Source organism: Coenobita brevimanus, chromosome 71 (assembly GCF_032717465.1).
Source record: "Coenobita brevimanus isolate Jiangsu-jjx chromosome 71, ASM3271746v2, whole genome shotgun sequence".
In the NCBI taxonomy this organism is placed as follows: domain Eukaryota; kingdom Metazoa; phylum Arthropoda; class Malacostraca; order Decapoda; family Coenobitidae; genus Coenobita; species Coenobita brevimanus.
This window is the reverse complement of record NC_137024.1, coordinates 3,257,458-3,277,993: the sequence shown is the minus strand read 5'-3', so window position 1 is coordinate 3,277,993 and position 20,536 is coordinate 3,257,458. Positions and strand designations below refer to the sequence as shown.

The 20,536-nt window shown below is 41.7% G+C and overlaps 1 protein-coding gene across 1 annotated transcript in view; it reads right to left on the bottom strand.

Moving 5' to 3' along the window:
• Window positions 1-20,536, bottom strand: part of mei-41 (ATR serine/threonine kinase meiotic 41) — a 213,916-nt gene that overhangs the window by 145,168 nt on the left and 48,212 nt on the right. Inside the window, exons 16-20 of the mRNA XM_080277708.1 lie at window positions 15,640-15,939; window positions 11,935-12,077; window positions 7,721-7,892; window positions 2,235-2,332; window positions 647-812 (exon numbers count right to left, since the gene is read on the bottom strand). Of these exons, the coding sequence (XP_080133834.1) occupies window positions 647-812; window positions 2,235-2,332; window positions 7,721-7,892; window positions 11,935-12,077; window positions 15,640-15,939 (879 nt within the window). The remainder of the gene's footprint in view (window positions 1-646; window positions 813-2,234; window positions 2,333-7,720; window positions 7,893-11,934; window positions 12,078-15,639; window positions 15,940-20,536) is intronic.

Here is a 20,536-nt window from a genome sequence, read left to right as displayed (position 1 = left end):
TATGGAAGGGCGACAGTTTGTGGATCGGGCCATTATGTGTACAGTATTTAGGAAGATGGTGCCACAAATTACACTGCAGCCAGAGACCAGTCACCTCTTGGCCTGAGTGAGGTGGGGGAGGATGACATTCTGCTAGCAGTCCTGGCAGGGCTGCTGGTACACTCAGATTTGTCATTATTGTCAGCAAAATGGATCAAAGACCATGGCTGTTGCCAAAAAGGGATAACAGTTACTAAATTTGGGAATTAAATATACAGTGGTGGTAGTTTTACATTTAGATGTTTCACTACCACTGTAATTTTGAAAGTAGCAGTAGTGTCACACAGGTGCTGCAACCATATGATATGTGAACCAAGAACAGATGACATATGGTAGAGGTAGGGGGCATGGCCAACAGAGATTTCCAGTTGGAATGGACAGTAGTGTATGACACCAGTATTAAAGGACAAACTTTTTTTTTTTTTTTTAAGGAGCTGACATAACCCCAATATTCCCTGGATGAGATGAGTCAGGACAAAATATCTTTGAAATGGAAGAGTTAACTACCATGCACAACTTCTTCTGTATGCTTACTTCAAATTTTACAGGATAATGATTACTAACATCCACACACTACTTATAACTGGAATGCTTTACACTATATTACCTGGAAGTGATCAATAAGAATATCTCTAAGACGTAGACCACAAGAAAAAGCCAGATCCTGGAGGAGACTTGGGTTGGCCTGATGTGATGCCCGTGTGGCTAAGGCTGGGAGAAGGTGTTGCAGCTGGCTATTAGCAAATGATCTAAGTTGACTGTTCTGGCCATTCCTGGATGAAGAAACCAGAACATATAATTATAACAGTTATTACTCTCAGAATAATATGGCAGCTACATATAATCATATAATACAGAATTAAAAAAAAAAGATGCACACAAGATATGGTGCTAACTTTTAAAAATCTCAAATAGAAAAAATAGCAACATATATATAAGGTACAATATAAACTTTATAACACAAAACAATGAAAACTATGCATATTTCATTATATTTAACCAGTTACAATATCAAGTTACTCTTTGCTCCCACAAACCTACAGTAACATAAGTCTAGTGATCCTCTTCATATCGTGCACTGGGTTATAGCAGTTTCGTTACTGCTGCAAAATGAAAATCTGTACACTTGCTGTTATCGTGCATTTTTTTTGGGGGGGGGGGGAAAAACAAAAAAAACATTGTTTTCAACACCTGAGCTGGTTTCTGTTGACAATGATGGTGCAGTATGTGTGGCTTCTGATGGCTTTGAGGGATTTAATAATTAGGCCCTACTTGAGAAGTTAATCCCAGGTGGTGACCATTACCTCATTACCTCCCCACTCCCTACCCTCAGTACCCCTTATCTCAAGCCCATCTCAGGTCTCTCTATGGTATTGTTTCCTCCTTATTTTCATCACTTTCTATTAACCTAACCAAGCCTATTTGTGTTCCTGATACTTACCATAATAGTATACAGTAAACTCTCAATTATCTGTTGTCCCAATATCCGGCATTACTGGCTCGGCTCTATTAAAGCAATATCTGGCAAAATTATGCAATCTACAGCACCAAAATGGGACATAACCAGCAGTTCTACGCAATATCCGGCATCGAGGTGTATCAACTAGGTCATAAACGGTAGCCAACCGGTGCTGTATTACTGTATTGTATCATTACTTTAATGCATATTATGCTTAAATTTCATCTCTTACTCAAGGGAAAGTTTTTAGGATAGAGGTTCGAGATAGATAGTATGCAATATCCGGCTCAATACTGAATATTGAGCTGATGGGGAGTGCTATGAAATATTCAGCATTTTACTTTAACTGGCATAGGATGTGGCTGAATTATGCCGGATAATTGAGAGTTTACTGTACAAATAATTAGTGAGTATAAACTGCTTTAAAAGAGAAAAATTGTGTTTATGAGCAAGGTGCCCAATATCAATTAAGATAAATCCCATTAGTTTTGTACTTTCGTTATTGCTTAATTTCGTCATCACGCGCTAGTCTTAGTGCTAATGATGCATGACAACCAAGGGATCTCGGTACAACAGTCATTCTCTGCCCTGGTAGTCAAGCAGTTGTATACCGCACTCTTAAAAACAGTACTGTTAGAATATTACTGACACAAATACATATTCCAAAGAAAGAAGTTTCTATAATGTAAAACCACACTGATATATTACCAACACCAACATAATGCACATACTACACCTCTTAGCACCACTGATGAAAGTTGGCCACTGGAAAACTTCTGCTACATGGCTCAAAAGTGGTGCTACTTCACCTGGATTTATGATCTCTGAAAGTACCTGGGAAAAAAAATAATAAAATAAAATAAATAAATAAAAGTCCAGGGGCTGGTAAAATGCAACACAGATAATAGGTAATACTGTAGGAGATGTGAAGCATACTCTATATAATCCATCCATCCATCATCCAATCTTACGTTGCCCACAAGGAGTGTAGGAGCCCAGTGCTAGGCAGGTTGGTCCTGACATTTAAGATGACAGTGATAATAATAATATTGTAATAAAAAAAATACATTAGTTATCATCATCATCCCATTTTAATTGTCTCATCACTTGTATTATCTCAAAGTTATGAATCCTGTGTCAGGTCTAGATTAGGCTTCCTGTATTCTAAATGTAAATCAATCAGCAGATGATGATCTTCAGTGAAAAAAATATCAATGGGGCACTAATTACCTCATGAACCTCCTCCCACCTCAGCTCTCAAGGGTCCCCAGAGTGGACTACACACTGTGGGCACCATTTGTTTACATTTGTTTTCAATCCACATACCCATACCATACATATAACAAAAGGTGTGGAAGGTGCAGGAAGAATGGAAGGGGAAACTGAAGACCAGGGAAGGCTGCATTATAGCACTACACCCCTCAAGCCAACAAACAGAGGATTTTCCTCTAAGACTCACATATCTACTGATTCTAGGTGTAGTGCCTCAAAGCTACAACTTCTAACTGCTGAAGGAGGCTCACATAGATGGGCCAAGAGAGGAGGAAAAATTAAATTACTTTCCTCTTTCATGGGATCTTCCTCTTACTCATCACCCCCACATTTGACTGAGGAAAGTAAGTGAACAATCAAACACTTGAGTGGTGGCTGACAGATGTCATCTAAAAGAGAAACATGTAACCTGTATAGGTATAAACCATTATTCCATGAATCAAACACAAATAGTCTACTGCCTGGAATGAAGACAGACATTGAAGGGAAAGCAGATTCTGCTTCTCTATGGATCAGTGCTAAAAAACTTACAGGTATTGTTGGAGTAAAATAGGTAAAAGTTACACACATGGTCTACCGGATGCCACTGGAGGAGGAGGAGGAGGAGGAGGGAGGGAGGGAGGGAGGGAGGGAGGGAGGGGGAGAGAGAGAGGGAGGGAGGGGGAGAGAGAGAGAGAGAGAGAGAGAGAGAGAGAGAGAGAGAGAGAGAGAGAGAGAGAGAGAGAGAGAGAGAGAGAGAGAGAGAGAAAAAAAAAAATTCATTCACTAATTTTCAATTATGAGGACATTTGTTGCACTGTACTGTGGTATGGACATAACCTATAAAACATTTTCCTTATAAGAGCTCCTGGTTCACTAACCACCAACATCCTGACCATCCCCCTTTGCTGACCTTTTCAGTGTGACACTAACATGGAGAGTAGGCCAGCATATTCGCCCAAACACTTTTCTCTAAGTATCTCATACACTACCCTACATGTTTTTACATATCACACAATATATTCTGCTACATCACAGGGGTTAACAGCAAGGGTATGCAGCCAAAAAACTTTGCCCCCGCTACCATGTAGTGGATCTATTGAGGGGAGGTTTGAAGCGGGCTCCACCAGTATAGTTTTTGTGACAAGGATGGGTTGGTGCTCGGCTCTGTGTTAGAGGGTACAGGGCATTGCATTTCCCAGGCTGCTGCACCTGACCAATAGCCCGAACCCTGGAGTGGCGCCTCAGGAGGCTGCCCTATCAATGCATGTATAATAGCGAGGCAGTTACAGTACCAAGGTGTGCTTGGAGGGTGTCCCCGCAGCTGTCTTGGCAGGGTGCCCCGAGGTCACTGCCATAGACACTGGTCATGGTTGGTGGGCTAAAGGTCCCACATCCCATGCCTGGACTTGGGACTGTGCATACTGGCAGAGCCTGTGATCTGTCTCTACCTCTATCTTATTTTAATGGCATGGCAAAAAAATGAGAAAATGCAGAAGCCTCATGATACTAATCACCCAAAGGGATGAGTGGCATCTTGGAATGTGTGTAGTTTGAAGGGTCAAGTGGGAGAAGCAGATGAGGCAATGAGTAGGAGGTGGGTGGATGCTGGCTGTGTATACAAGGTTAGATATAGGGGAGGATCAGCCAGAATGATTGCTGGGAGGGATTGTCAGTGCAAGATATTTTGGCACAGAAGGGCATATGGATATGGTGGTGTGGGTGTGCTGGTTAAGGTAAAATGGATGGAATATGTCATAAATGTAATGAGAGTGAATGGAGGGATTATAGTATGGTAGTGAAAATTTTGTTTGGTATGCTCACATTTTAGTTCATACTGACGTATGCTCCAAAGTCTGGTTTGAATGATGTAAAAAAAGATAGATTCTGGGATGACTTTAGTAAGTGTGGTAAAGGGTAGGGGGATAATGAGACTGTAATTTTGGGATGGGACTTAAACTGTCATGTAGGTGAAGCAAGCCAAGGATATGAAGGAGTACATGGAAAATGCACATATGGTATGGGAAATAAGGAAGGGGAAGGGATACTTGAGTTTCAGGAGACAATAAACATTATTGTGTGCAACATGCATTCTAGGAAAAGAGAGATTAGGTTGATTACATACGAGTTTGGGGAATACAATAGCCAGATAAACTATTTCCTGGTCAGAAGGCCTGATAGGTGGATGGTGAGGGATGTTAAAGTTATATGGAATGAAGAGAGTGTACTGCAACACATATTACTGATGTGACATTGTGCTTAAGGAGCACGTGATGAAGAAGAGGACCTATGCACCTAGGGGGAAAATATGGAAGTAGAAAAACCAAGCATTAAGGGATGCCTTCTACAGTGAGATAAGTTGAGTAGTGGCCAAACAGAGAGCTGTTGACAGAAGTGTTAATATACAGTACAGATCTCATGGACATTCTCCTAAGAGTTTCTGATGTAGTGCATGGATGGACAAGTGGGCCTCCAAGACAAAGCAACATGGTGGTGGGACGAGGGTGTGGAAGTGACAGTTGAAGGAGAAAAGAAGTCTTTGCTGGGAATGGAAAAGGTATGGTAAAAAAGAGGAATACTGTACTTGGCTGCCAAGCACAGGACTTAAAAGATGTATATAGGGCAAAATCTGATTCTCTGACACTTTTACCGAATAACCTAAATGCTGAAAGGAAGAATATGATATTTAAGGTGGCAAATCAGATGAAGGGGGAAAACAGAGATAACATGGGTAGTGTGTGTAGAAAGATGAAGGAAAGGTAGCAGCGAACAGTGAGGATATTAAAGAAGCCTGGTGAAAGCATTATAATCAGTTGATGAATGAGGAGTTTGACTTGAACAGAGGAGGTTTGGAGTCAGCAGATCCAGTGTTTGGTCCTAGGCCTTTGATTGATGCTGTTACTGTGAGCAGGGCAATAGGCAGGATGCAGGTGGAGAAGGCAGCAGATGTGACTGGGTTGACTGCTGAAATGCTGAAGGCCTCAGGAGATAGGTGTGGGGTTAGTCACTGATTTGATAAATACTGTACATTTATATATGACTGTGTTGTCTCAGATGACTGGCTGAAGAGTGTGATTGTAAATGTGTACAAAGGGAAGAATGATGCCCTGGAATGAGGACGTTATAGGAACAAAAAAACTCTTGGACCAGATAATGGAGGTAATGGAGAGAGTTCTACAAAATATAATTAGAGACAGAGCAAATATTGATGAGATGTAGTTTGGTTTATGCCAGGCAAAGGGGTCCCTGATGCCATATTCATTATTCAACAGCTCCAAGAAAAACATATAGAAAAGTAAAAGGGATCTGTACTTTATTTTTGTTGATTTAGAGAAGGTCTTTGACAAAGTCCTACGTGAAGTGGGCTATGATAAAGCTTGGGATTGAGGAGTGGCTGGTTAGAGTGGTTATGGCTATGTATATGAGTACTTGCACCCAGGTGAGAGTGAATGGAGATCTGAGTGATGAGGTTTCTGGGAAAGTTGGTGTGCATCACAGGTCAGTCTTGAGCCCCTTATTTCTTATCGTGGTAAGTGAAGTCCTCTCACGTAACTTCAGAAATGGACTCCCGTGAAAGATGTTGTACGCTGATGATTTGGTGTTAACTGCAGAGAATGAAAGGGAGGCAGAGGAAAGATTCTGGAAGTATGGAGATGGTATGGGGCAAATGAACTTGAGAGTAAATGCTAAAAATATATGTAACAGTAACTAGGGTTGGTGGCAGTATTGTCAAAGAAGAGAGAGAGTGGCCATAAGTGATTTGCCACAAGGGCATGGAATGTAATTCCATCTTGTGCAGTTTTTTTGATATGTGGGTGCATAAGAGTTGTAGTGGTATTAGAGGTAGACTGCATAAAAATGCTGATTTCATGTGTGCAGTGTGTAGGAGATAGCATGTAGAGATTGTCAGGTGTAAAAGGACTGATCTTGCTGGTGAGTCTCTTGAGTGTGTGGAAGAGTTTTGTTATATGGGAGACGTTATGTGCTGTAGGTGGGGCTGTTAGCTAGCTCTGTGACCAGAGTGAAGAATGGCTGATAGAAGTTCAGCGAGCTGTTGCCTCTCCTGACACTGCGAGGGCTCTCCCTCCGTACTAAAGGATCTTTGTTTGCAGCATGTGTTAGAAGTGTAATGTGTATGGTAGTAAGACCTGGGCGGTAAAGGAAGAGGATATTCACTGGCTGAAATGTAAAGAAATGCCAATGATTAAGGTGATGTGCAATGCGTCCTTGGATACAAGGGGGGGGGGGCTAGGTTTACAATGGAAGAGTTTAGAGAAAGGATGAGACTGGAGTGTATTAGTGTTGTGATGAAGAGAGGTAGACTGAGATGGTTTGGTCATGTGGAGAGGATGGGGGATGATAATTGTGTGCAGAAAGTGAGAAATATTAATGCTGGGGGTAGAGCTGTAGGAGGCTGACTGAAAAAGATCTGGGATGAGGTCACACAGTATGACCTCAGGGATAGGGGACTAAGGAGGGAGGCTGCCAGAGATCGAGCTGCATGGACAGCCACCGTTAGGTGACCATGGCCAACGCATGCATGCATATTGGGGCTTTTACAAAAAAAAAAACAAAAAAAAAAAAAAAAAAAGCATCCCTTCCTGAGATCTGATGACAATACATGCATCATCATTATGAACAGTATCAGGCTAAGAACTGATCTTTGATGTACCCCAACCTTAACTTCAAACTCATCAAAGTAAGTTCCACTGACTCTAACACTGTTTCTAACCTCCATTTGCATTTACATTACCATCACTGCCACAAAAATCCATTCCTTAACTCCTATCTATCCCACTACCCACTTTACTTTTATTACTGACTGCATCTGAAAGTGACATGGCCTATTTCAGTGAATACCCTGCTGACAGTCTCTGTTGCTTTGTGATTTTTTTTTTCCTCTATTTCAGGATACTAAAATACTGTACTGTGGGAAGCAGGGTTCAGATGATAATGGTATGGTTTACTTACCTGTGCAATAGAGTGGCGATGGCGAGTGTAAAGCTCCCTTGGTGTGAGAGAGAGAGCATCAGCTAGGGCATGAATGGTAAGATGAGCACTTGCAGACACGGTGCTCTCACGCACCAACAGGCAACGCACCAGCAGCACCAATACGCAACCTGTCAGCCCTTGTAGTGGCACTCTAATAACCATAAACACTGACTTCAGGAAAAAAATGAGCATGTTACTATTCCTGTCTAAATACTAATTGTATTTTTTCTATCCAACCATTCAATCCAGCACCCTTGCTGGACTACCCACTATTCTCTAAACAGGAACAGGACAGCACAAAAGCTGAACTACCAACACAAAGCTCCCCCAAATTGGGACATACAACTGTTCAATCATAAGTAAATCCCTTGACATGACTGGCTGCCTCTTATATGCCTAAACATACTATATAAAAAAATGAGCTTCACAAGGCAGAAAGTGAGAAGCATTAACATCAGAGGTAGGGTTGTCAGAGGTAGACCGCAAAAGACCTGGGAGGAGGTCATTGAATGTGACCTCAGGGATAGGGGACTGAACAGGAAATCTTCCAGAGACTTAGCAGCATGGAGAGCTGCCGACACTTGCAACATGTTGGAGCCTTTAAAAACAAAATAAATGCATGAGGGGTAAAAAGCATTCCATTCACTGCAAAGTTAAATAAAATTTATAACACTGGTTTCAGAACTAGAAAGCACTCAGAGAGTGCATACCTATACCAACACCAATGCAATTTTTAAGTTACTGTTATATTTCCTCTTTTCTACTTGATGAATTTTTTGAGTCTCAATTAGTCAATTAATTCCATGATCTTCTTCTGCCCTGTTACACGATCTCAGAGAGCACATACTTCCACCAATGTCAATAAAATTTATTAATATTCTAGCATTCAGATCCACATCGATCTAAAAATCTTATACAGTCTTTCTTAACCCAAAGCCCACCTATCCATCAGGTTTCACTGAAATTCAGTAACAGCTTTTTGAGACATCTTGTACACAAACAGACAAAGGAGATTACATAACCTGTCTTGTTTCCTTGACAGTGGTAATAAAAACCCATATTTCCTGGCTTGAAGGGTTTTATACCTGAGAACCAGTAAATAAGTATTTCCTACTAGGTCTAACTTAGGCACTCAGAAACCCTTTGGCCTGATCCTCCTTTCACTCCATTCTCTAACCCCTCAGAAGGTAGGAACAAGCTCAATTTTCAAGATCCATTTACTGTATTTTGTTTTATCCTTAATATCCATGCTGCCTTTGAAAGACGGGTGGGCAAGAATGTGAAGGAGGGAGGGTATCCAAAAACGCAGGAGGGCTGGGGAAGGCACTAAACCCTTAAAGTTACAAGGTGGACTAGTGGAGAGTACCACAATTTTACTGGCCACCTCAGGTTTCACTGCTGGAGTAACTGAGGCCCATATGCAAGAATTAAGCTTGAACTGGACTTAGGGCATGAGATGGTCTAAGTTGGACTTGAGATGCACCTGCTAAATATTAATAAACAGAAACAAGCTTGAGCCTTTCATAGGTTGAGTCAATGCTGGACTTGAGCACTGTGGACCTGTTATTTACTGATTCCGTCTGTTAGATATTCTCCTCCAACGATGATGAACTGATAAACATCCCCCAGTACAACAAGAGGCAGTGGCTGCATAAGATTCTTAGCAAAAACTACAGTAATCCACCTCATTTCCAGACACATTGTACTGATGTCTGGATTTCACCCATATCTGGATGGAGAAAGGCATATAAATATTAAACTTTACAATGGCTGGCACTTTACTTCAACAGGCACCGAGTGACTTGTGGCAGCAGCATCAGTGAACTGCCCAACCGTACCAATATTCAACAACTAGCTCGTGCATACCAACATCCAGCCTCGCTCTGTTTCGTTTACCAGCTCTGACCTTGCGTTTCCTTAGTTTATACGGCCGTGGTTATTGTGATGACTCCCCCTTCCACAAAATGACGTAGGAAGGCACTGATGCTCAAACAAAAACATGAGATCTTACAATAAACTGATGATGGCTAGAAGAGCTCAAGCATAACAGTTACATATTGTTATCTGCCTAACCTAACATAACCAAAACCTATCCCTGTCTAACTTAACCTAACCTGAGGAACAGTAATCTAACCTAACTTACATACCTGTATTTGTCTAATACAACAAAACACTGCAACTTATCCCAATTCCTCCTGCAAAATGATATACAAAAGTACAGACCAAATGTGCAAGACCTACAACAAAGATGATGGTTAGGCAGCTCAAGTGTACTGGCACACTTTAACAAATCTTGCTCAAATCTATCCAAACTTATTGTTACTCACCCAACTTTACACATCCATAATCTAGCCTTGCCTAACTTAACCTAACCTAACCTAAAATATACAGTACTAACCTAACCATATGCACACCAACATTCATGGAAAACTCATCACTCAAATTTCCATTCACTCTCACCCTGGTGTGAGCACCCACATACATAACCGTAACCACCAAAACTTTTATTTATCCAAAGCATAATTATATATCGGGGAACTACGGTAAAGGAATGTCCATAGGAAAACTGAAAGGTTAAGAGTGAGCCAATATCTACTTATTTTCGGAAAGTTAACTCGGGCACTCACCATCCACACACTCGATGTAGTGCTGCTCTCGGGTGTCTGCCCTTTCCTCTCCTCCATCCTTCTTTCCTTCCATCCTCTTTTGTCTTTCTTTCCTTCAGTCTTTCCTCGTCCTTGAGCCTATGGGTGACTTTACACTGCTTCTGTCTTTCTTTTCTTCATTCTTTCCTCTTCCTTCTGCCTGTGGGTGACTCTACACTGAGTGACAAGCCAAATGGTTTCCTGTACACCAGAAAACCATTTACTATGCTGGGTGGTAACCATATAACCAAATTTTGGTGCCTGGTGGTATTGTGGGTAATTATTGCACTCCAATCGGATTGAGCTGGTGAAAGTTTATATCCAAGGAGTGGTTGGGGTATATTGCTCATGTAATGCCACTCAGGGATGAGTGAGGCTGGTCACTCTCATCTTGAATGTCAGGACCAAATGTCTAGCCCCAGGCTCCTATGCTCCTCATGGGGCAACGTAGGATTGGATGATGGATGAATGGATGGATGGATGAATTCTGATAACTTAGTCACATCTCATGAGGGCACTGAAAACTTTAGAAAATAATCAGTTGAATTAGCTCTGAATACCTTAAAAGAAGTGAACAGATCCTGCTACTATACAAGGACTTGTTGGAATTAGGCAGAAAGTAAACTTAAAGATAGACCTACAGGCCTTGGTCAATTAAGCCATCTGTATGAAAGATGTCCAAATGTGAACATTGTGTACCCTGTTTACTGAGCAGGGTTGGCTATTCTATAACTGAACTCAGCTGCTCTGAAGTATGAGCTTTGGAATTTCAGCCATACCCAGAGTATATTGCTTAGCCTGTCTGCACACTGAGTAAAGCTCCAAACTGCCTGGACTGAATACAACAGGTGAAGAACAAAATGGAGAGGACAAGCTTGATTTTGTAAGGATTCACTTTCGCTCATGTTCACAAAACCAAAAAGGGCTAGTATGGTCATGTCAATTAGGCTTCATGCAAACACCATCAAGGTCTTGACTCCAGTCACTGACCCATAATTCCCAGACTTCAGATCACTGTTGCCAGCATTGTTAGAAACAGGGCTTTGTACAGAATATGCAGATCATTTTGGTCACATGACAATTTGAGGTGCCATGAAAGCCATGAATTGGTGTGGCTATGGACTTCTGCAAGCACAAACTGAGCTGGAGAGGTTATAAGTTACTTCAAAAAACTCCTTCTTCAGCAACCATATTCCTGTTCAAAATTAGCGGAAAGCTTAAATTTGCATTTATGTCTGGAGACCACTAAGCTAAAACAATTAGGGCCTTTCATCTGATGGAAGTTCTCCATGTGCTGCAATCTCGGGTAATTTCCCTGTTCAATCCACTACCCCACTTCACAAAAAACCTCATCCCAAGTGTTCCTCAGTCTGCTTCTGGCCACTCTCCCCTCATATATACCTTCCTCAACCAGTCATCCTCCATCCCCTTAAAATGTTCACTAACTGATTATATCTATACCTAATTATTAATTTGGTAAAGTAAGCATAAGGATGGTGTGTAAAGATTTCTTAGGACCACTGTAGTTTGTAAAAACGTTGAACATACTTTACGAGGTGATGCAGGACCTCCAACACTGAAAGTACGGGTTTACTTGCTGCAGGATTACTTGCATCACAAGCCTTTACGATGTCACTGAGGTGGGACAGGACAGATTCTCCCTCCTTTGAAACTAACAAATTCTTTGAATCCTGCAGGAGACAAAACATCAAGTTCTATTACCAAAAGGAATATTTTCTTTCTTAAATGCTTACATTCAGTATCAATCAAATCTATGAAATATTGATTACATACTACAGTATACTGTAAGATTAGGCTATTTAAGTACTGTAAATGATAACAGTTAACCATCACTGTACCCAAAAATCCCATTCATAAATGGGGTGGATTAAAAAAAAAAAAAAAAAAAAAAAAAAAAAAAAAATGAGAGCCATGTGTACTGAGCCAAACACCTAGTCACTTACAACTCAGGTCTTAAATAATCTCAGCTCCACCCCACAGCCAAATATGTTTCCAAATATTAAAGCATTCTCCCAAGGCTTAAGGGGTTGAGATCATTCCATCAATTACAAACCAGGATACATCCAGATAAACAAAATCCTATGCAGATGTATGGCAGAAAATGACAAGAAGTGGCAAGCCCACACTCTTTCAGGTAGACAAGCCCAAGCATTCAACCAAAACCAAAGATCCAAATTCAGAACAACCTAATATTCCATCCCAGAGGGCTTAACCCTCTCACACTCATTATTCACTCATTTCCTAGCACATATGTATGCACGCATGCATGCATGCATGCATGCACGTGTGCACACACACACACACACACACACACACATGCATCCATCCATCCATCATCCAATCCTATGTTGCCCCATGAGGAGCACTGAAGCCCAGGGCTAGGCAAGTTGGTCCTAACATTTAAGATGAGAGTGACCAGCCTCACTCATCCCCGAGTGGCATAACGCGAGCAATAAACCCCAACTACCTCTTGGATATAAACCTTCACCGGCTCAATCTGTTTGGAACGCCGTAATTACCCACTAAACCACCACCAAAATTTAGTTATATGGTTACCACCCGGTGTAGTAAATGGTTTCCTGGGCCAGGTTTCAGGCAAGGGGGGACACCTGAGGAACACTTCCCACACAGCCTTGCTGGGGATCACTATTCAAGATGCCTGGACTTGTCACTGTTGCATGTTAGACTATTATCATATCTAATTTGTCATTCTTGTTTAAGATCATGGCACAGACTACACATGCCCAATTCCTTCCACTAATAGAACAAAATGGAGCCATTTCCCTTATTCAACTGGCATAGAGAATATATATACTGTAGAAATATAAATATATATAAAATCATTGTCATCCGGACCTCCTTTCCCATCCTAGGGCAGGATGAGAAGTAGCAACGTCCAGACAGCCCAAATTTGCCCAATGCCATGGGTCACGCTTCCATTCACTTACCATTAAAGCCCCTGGAATCCTGGCTCTATCTGATACGCCAAAAACATTCACCACATTCTGTAGCTTCACATAAACATATCCGACAGAGTCAATCCGGACACTGTCAATTTAAAAAGAGGTGCCACATCCCTGATCATGCGCTTCTCCTCACAATATTCATCCACCCAGCTCCATCTTGTCAGTCCCATAGCCTCACCAAGCTCCAAAGCTCTCTTCCTCAGACACTCATTCACCACATCCCTCCACCTTCTCCTTGGACTACCTCGCCTCCTACCTCCTTCAAATTCGCTCAGATATACCTTTTTCACCACTCAATTCCGGTGTCCACGGACTTGCTCACTCCACTCCACATCTGTCACAAATCACATTATTTCGTATCCTATCCACTCTCTGTACTCCACATACATTCCTCAGCAGTACCATTTCCACTGCTCTCATTCTTGAATTTTCATTTTCATGCCAAACCATACACTCACACCCATAAGTTAAAGTTGGTACTAACACTCCTTCATGGAAGCCTCGTGCAGCAGCAACACCCAAGCCTCAATTTCTTATCAAGGCCTTCATTGCATCAGCTACTTTCCTTCCTTGTGTCACTCTACTTTCCATTTCTTTTGCACATTTTCCTCTTTCTACCACTGTACCCATGTATTTGAACTCTCTCACCAATTCCAGTCTCTCTCCATTCACTGTAACATCACACTGGGAGTCACCTTCTCTCTCAATAACCATTACTTTACTCTTTTCTACATTTACTTTCAAGGCACAATACTCACAGACATCAGCAAAACTTTGCACTAGTCTACCAAGTTCTTGTCTGGTATTTGCAAGCAATACTGCATCATCAGCATACAACAAATTTCAGATATTCCATCCATCACCATTCATTACCAACGACATCCCCCTCTCCATTACTCGAGTTTTTACTTCTCTCATCACCCTATCCATATATATATATATATATATTGACAACCATGGGGACATCATACAACCTTGTCGCACACCCACACCGATCGTGAACCATTCACTTGGATGCATATTTACCCTTACACATGGTTCACTACCATCATAAAAACTCTTGACGGCACCTACCAACTTACCATCTACACCGTACATGCGCAAAACCTTCCACAATCCTTCTCTGTCTACTTTGTCCTACGCTTTTTCCAGATCCATGAATGCCATAAACACTTTATATATACATATATATATATATATATATATATATATATATACACGAGTGTGTGAGGAAGGGAGGTTTGGAAGTCGGTGAGGCTAAGAAACTGACGAGATCGAGCAACTCCCTCTTTACTTCACCTAAGTGTGCTCAAATGTAACTTTATAAATTTCATACCTTCCTAGTTAACTGCTTCACTCTCTTTTGTCTTTGTCTCGCACAGTGCAACACACCATACTTTGTTTCCTCAAAAAACATTCACTACTTCCACTCTCTTTCATCCCATTCTCTACATTTTTATTGCTCATTCCTGTAATTATATATTTCACATCTCTCACAGATTCACTTATACCTATCTAGTCATCCAGTAAAATGTCATCATATATTACCTTCTTTGAACACCCTGATTATTTTTTTCCCCCCATACCTTCTCATGCATTTCTTTACTGGTCCCTGGACAGGGAGAAAGTCCTGACACTTGGCACCTGCCACTTACTGGATAGCTGTCAAGAGGACATTAGGATTCCTAGTCCCATCCACCCCTCCCTTTTACAATACAGTAACGTCGCTGCTTTTATTACAAACACAGTATTCCTGGGTGGTAGTACTATTTCTCCATAAACCTGAAGAATACCAATTATATGCATACGCATGGAAAGAAATATGAAGTGTGTATGAAGAATAAGTGTGTAAGTGTGGATGTGTATGCCAGTAGGATGGAGTCAGGATTCTGAGGGACTGAATGTGAATGAAAAAGTGTGTGACCAATTCAGATGAAAAGACCTTCTTAAGTTTCCCCTTCTATAGTTTTTTTTTTTTTTTCCCTGGCTCCCTGAAGACTATGTAACCCCATCCATGGGTGAGAAAACAGTTGTGAATGATGATGAAAATGATACATGAAGACTTGTAAAAAGTGTGCACATCAGTACCGGTATGCTCTCTGATTTTTTGCAACTCTGGTGTTCACTGCATTAACATAAATTATTGTGTGGCTAGTTACCAAATATGTACGCCAAACTTTACTCTTATGGCTGTATCTTCCAAGGGGAAGTGGTAACTGGCCACTTTCTACCTGTAAGTTCATACTTGAGGGAATTGTTAACTCACTTGACTTGGCAGGCTGTGGCTTCCCGGACAAAAAATGGATGGAACATTCCGAGCTACTGCTGAGACTACCTTCTTGTCAGAATGAGTCAGGAGAGACAGGTACCGACTGATTGTCTGCGAGTTTATGGCTGAATGAGCAACCACAGCAGGGAGTGCCTCCACCACTTCTATCACCACATCTACTGCAGATGAATTAAGCAAATCAAGGTACTGTGCGACTAGAGTGGGGTCAACTCGCTGAGTATCTAATCTTGAAATACAGGAGTCATCACAGATCTTGCAGCAAAGTGCATATGGCGGCTGATCTTCACAACTGAAAATGAAGACAGGTTTCACTCGAAAATACTGTAAATTAAGTAGAAATATATACTTATTCTGTACATTCTGATATACAGAATATACTTAAGCAAAGCACTTGCCAGTAATCTTGCTAAGTATAGGGGTCACTGGGGGGTAAAAACAATGAAATCCAAAATGCGGGGGGTCCAAAGGCTTTACAGAAAACCGAATATTTCAGGATGCATAATCATAACAATAACTATGGGAAAACCATGTGAAAAATAGCCTACAGTAAATGAAATTAATTAAATATATCATCTGTTCTTAAACTTGTCCACAAATAAACTTTTTATTCAAATGTGCACTACTGTGTTAGGACAGATGATATCAAGACCTTTCTATTGCACAAAAAATCATTTTGGAAAACAGATGTTACAATTTGGGAGGTTGTATTGTACTGTACTAATACTGTTAGCTATCCTGTATCTTAAACATCATAAGGAACCAATGGGGAAAAAGAAATACAATGGATTATACTGTATAGGAAATCATATTAAGGCTCAGCATCATTATCTATATTCTATTGCCCACTGCCACATTCAGTGATGGTTGGATCCAAGAAGGGAATCTCCAGATACTTCTCTCCCTACAAATTAACAACCATTCTTCCAACCTCACATCATCACCGCCAGATATACTCCCCTACAAATTAACAACCATTCTTCCAACCTCACACCATCCCCGCCAGATATACTCCCCTTCCTTATCTAACTTCTCTGCCTTTCTCATCCACTCTACTCCTACACATTCTTTTAACCCGTAACTCTATCTCACTTCACTCCATATGGCTCAACTAAAAATGAAAATTATACTTCGGCCATATGGTGAGGATGGAGAATCTGGGACTAACTGGGAAAGTGTATGTAAGTGAGATGTAAGGAGGGAGAGGAAGGGGTAGTCCAAGGATGAGATGGAGGGATGGAGTAAAGAGGTATATGAGAGAGGGAGATGTAAGTTGTGAAGGGGGGGAGAGCAGCAAAACGGCACGGGATATGGAGACATGGAAGTGATTTGTTTGTGGTCACCCCTTATGAGATTGGGGCACCTGGCTATAGATACATAGATGTATAGTCGGTCGAGAGGTGGCCTGGAGTCCTACCGGACCCAGGTTCAAACCACCGCTGGGGCAGGGAACAGTTTAAGGATCTGAATTTAATAAAAAGCAGACTTCTCTACCAGAAGACCTGCCGACATGTTGTAAAAATTACCCCGCTAATACCAATACACCAGTCCTGTCTGAGACAGCCCTAGCATGTATTCAATATGGACGGTGGGTGTTTGCGCTGAAGTGGTGACATGTAGAGCACGTAGAGGTGTATGGTATGTGGGAGGACTACTGGGCCTTGGTAGCAAGCTGTGAAGCCTATGCCCAGTGTCGGACACATAAAAAAAAAAAAAAAAAAAAAAAAAAAAAAAAAATGCATACATAAAAACCGTCATGTTTTAAGTAAGAAGTGTGAATGTCAGCAGTACGACTGCGAGAGGCAGACCAAAAAAGACCTGCAACAAGGTCATAGAATGTGACCATGGGGATAGGGGACTCCACAGGGAGGCTGTCACGAGATTGAGCAGCACTGAGAGCAGCCATTAGGTGACTAAGGCTGATGCATGCAAGCCTTTAAAAACAAAACAAATGACATGTGGGTACTCACACCTAGGTGAGTGTGGATGAAGATTTGAGAAATGTGTTCTGTGAACGGTGGCATGCATCAGGGGTCAGTCTTGAACCCCTTGTTGTTTATCATGGTGCTTGAAGCCCTCTCAAGTGACTTATGAAATGGACTTCCATGAGAGATGTATGCCGATGCTTTGGCATTCATTGCTGACAATGAAAGGGAAGAAGAAGAAAGATTTAGGAAGTGGAGGGATGGTATGGGGCACAAGGGCCTGAGAGTAAATGCAGATAAGACAATGGTAATGGTATCTAGGGTTGGTGGCAGTACTGTCAAAGATGAGGGTGAGTGGCCATGTGCAGTTTGCCACAAGGGCATGGGAAGTAACTCCATCTTGTGCAGTTTTTGTGATAAGCAGGTGCATAAGAGATGTAACATTATTAGAGGCAGACTGCGAGGTAATGTTGATTTCACGTGACAGGTGTCTTGAGGAGAACATGTGGAGATTATTAAACATGAATGGATTGATCTTCCCGGTGAGCCTCTTGAGTGTGTGGAAGAATTTTGTTACTTGGGAGACATGTACTGCAGGTAGGGCTGGAGGTAGCTCAGTGGCTAAAGTGAGGAGTGGTTGGAAGAAGCTTAGGGAGCTGTTGCCTCTCCTGGCATTGAAAGAGTTCTCCCGCCGTGCGAAGGAATCTTTGCTGTATGTGTTAGCAGTGTAATACTGTATGGTAGCAAGACCCGGGCAGTAAAGGAAGAGGACATTCACAAGCTCAAACATACAGAAATCACAACAATTAGGTGGATGTGTAGTGCCTCCTTTAATGTGAGGCCTGGGGGGGCTAAGTTTACAATGGAATAGGTAAGAGGTAGAATGGGACTGGGACTGGAGTGTATTGGTATTGTGATGATGAGAGGTAGATTGAGACGGTTTGGGCATGTGGAGAGGATGGGGGATGACAACTGGGTGTAGAAAGTGAGAAATGTTAATTTTAGGGGCAGGGTTGTGAGAGGCAGACTGAAAAAGATCTGGGACGAGGTCATTGAGTGTAACCTCAGGGATAAGGAGCTGAATAGAGAGAGTTACCGAGATTGAGCAGCATGGACAGCTGCCATCAGGTGACCATGGCCAACATATGCAAGCATGCTGGAGCCTTTATAAATGAAGCAAATCTTGTTGTAACTTGTTTCAGAGGGATGTGCTCAAAGTAATGATGAGTACTGTAGGTGCAGATGGGAAGTTGGTACCTGTCCACCCATGTGCTTCCTATTCACTGCCCTAAAATTCTGTTGTTTTCTTTGTTTGATCTACCTACCATCAAGTGCTTTAATCACATTCTTTTTATCTATTTATTTATTTTTTTACTTATCTAACTACCAACATGTGCCTTAATCCCAATCCCTTCCATGTCACTTTGTCTCTGCCATCTGGCTGCCCTTTCTACCCCCTCCCTCATATATCTCTCCACTTCATCTTTCCAGCTCATCCTCAGTCTTCCCCTGCCCTCTCCCCCTTCCACCTCACTCACATACACTCTCCTTGTCAGTCTATCTTTTAAGAAGATACCACATTAAAATTCACATTATAAATTATATTCTGGTAAGTGACAGTGCCTATCATCCACTCACTTGATGTAGTGCTGATTCTACACTGAATGATGGGGGTAATGGTTTTCTGCCACCCAGAAAGCCATTTACCATAATACATTAGGTGGTATCATATCACCATAAGATACCCAGTGGCCTAGAAGATTAAGATACTCCAATGAGATGAAGCCCATAACAGTTTACATTCAAGGAATGGCTGGGGTATATTGGTCACAAAATGCCACTCAGGGACAAGTTGAGCATGTAAGGCTGCTTTCACACGAGGCCACTGGTGGCCGCAATTAATTGCCTCCCAGAGCTTTCAATGGAGCCTTTCATACAAGGCCACTGCGGTTGCCCAGCCAGCAACCAGCTCCCGGCGGTGGCTCGCTCGCACAACTAGCATCCGCCACTGGCAGTTGCTGCCACTTGCTGTAAAGCATTTTTTTCAAATCAGAGCTTTCATATGGCTACACTAGTTGCCGGCGCCTTCACACTGGGCCACCTGTGGCAGCCACCTGTGACGGCTACTGGTGACCTCGTGTGAAAGCAGCCTAACTTTCACCTCATGCACTGAAACTGACTAGCTTCGCCCCAAGCTCCTATGTTCCTTAACCCCTCCATGTCAGGCTATTTTTAACGCAGTCATCACAGTATGGGCACTTTCCCTGATTGCTGAAAATTGTTTGTTTTCAAACCTTAATATCTCGGAAGCATAGCACTAAGGGAAACAAATTAATGACCATTTTACTCAACAACTCTTCCCCTAGCGAATGAAAGTATCCCCAGGTGTGTAGGTCATCAGAGCTGGCACCAAAGTGGGTGACCCAGTTTTGCCCACCTGGGTTTTTTTAACAAAACTCATTTGCAAAAACCCACTTTACTGATTTTTTCAAAACAATGTATTTAATCACATAAATTCAGTGTAATATGAGTCAATATCACAGAAATTTATAACACATACAAGCAAAGCCTAAACTCTGTATATAAGAGCAGAAAAATACTGTAATAAAATATCAACAAATCATAGATACTCATCATATTCTACTACTGTGTTGTGGTAGCAAAGGAAATGAGTCCATCTCCTACTACTGTGTAGTACACACTGATCTCTCTGTCAACTCATTTGGAGTGCTCTTATGTTGAAACACATTTTACAGTGTACTAGGCAGTCCAGGGGTAACAGACAAACAAGTCAACACATGATCATACCCCTCATTCAACTCAATGTGTAAAATAAAAATTCAATTGGGCTGCCCATAATTAGCTATAAACACAATTATTTTATTTTGTTTTATGGTACTATCTATCTCTATCTATTGCCAGACGCCTCAATCCCGTTTGGGGTGGCCACA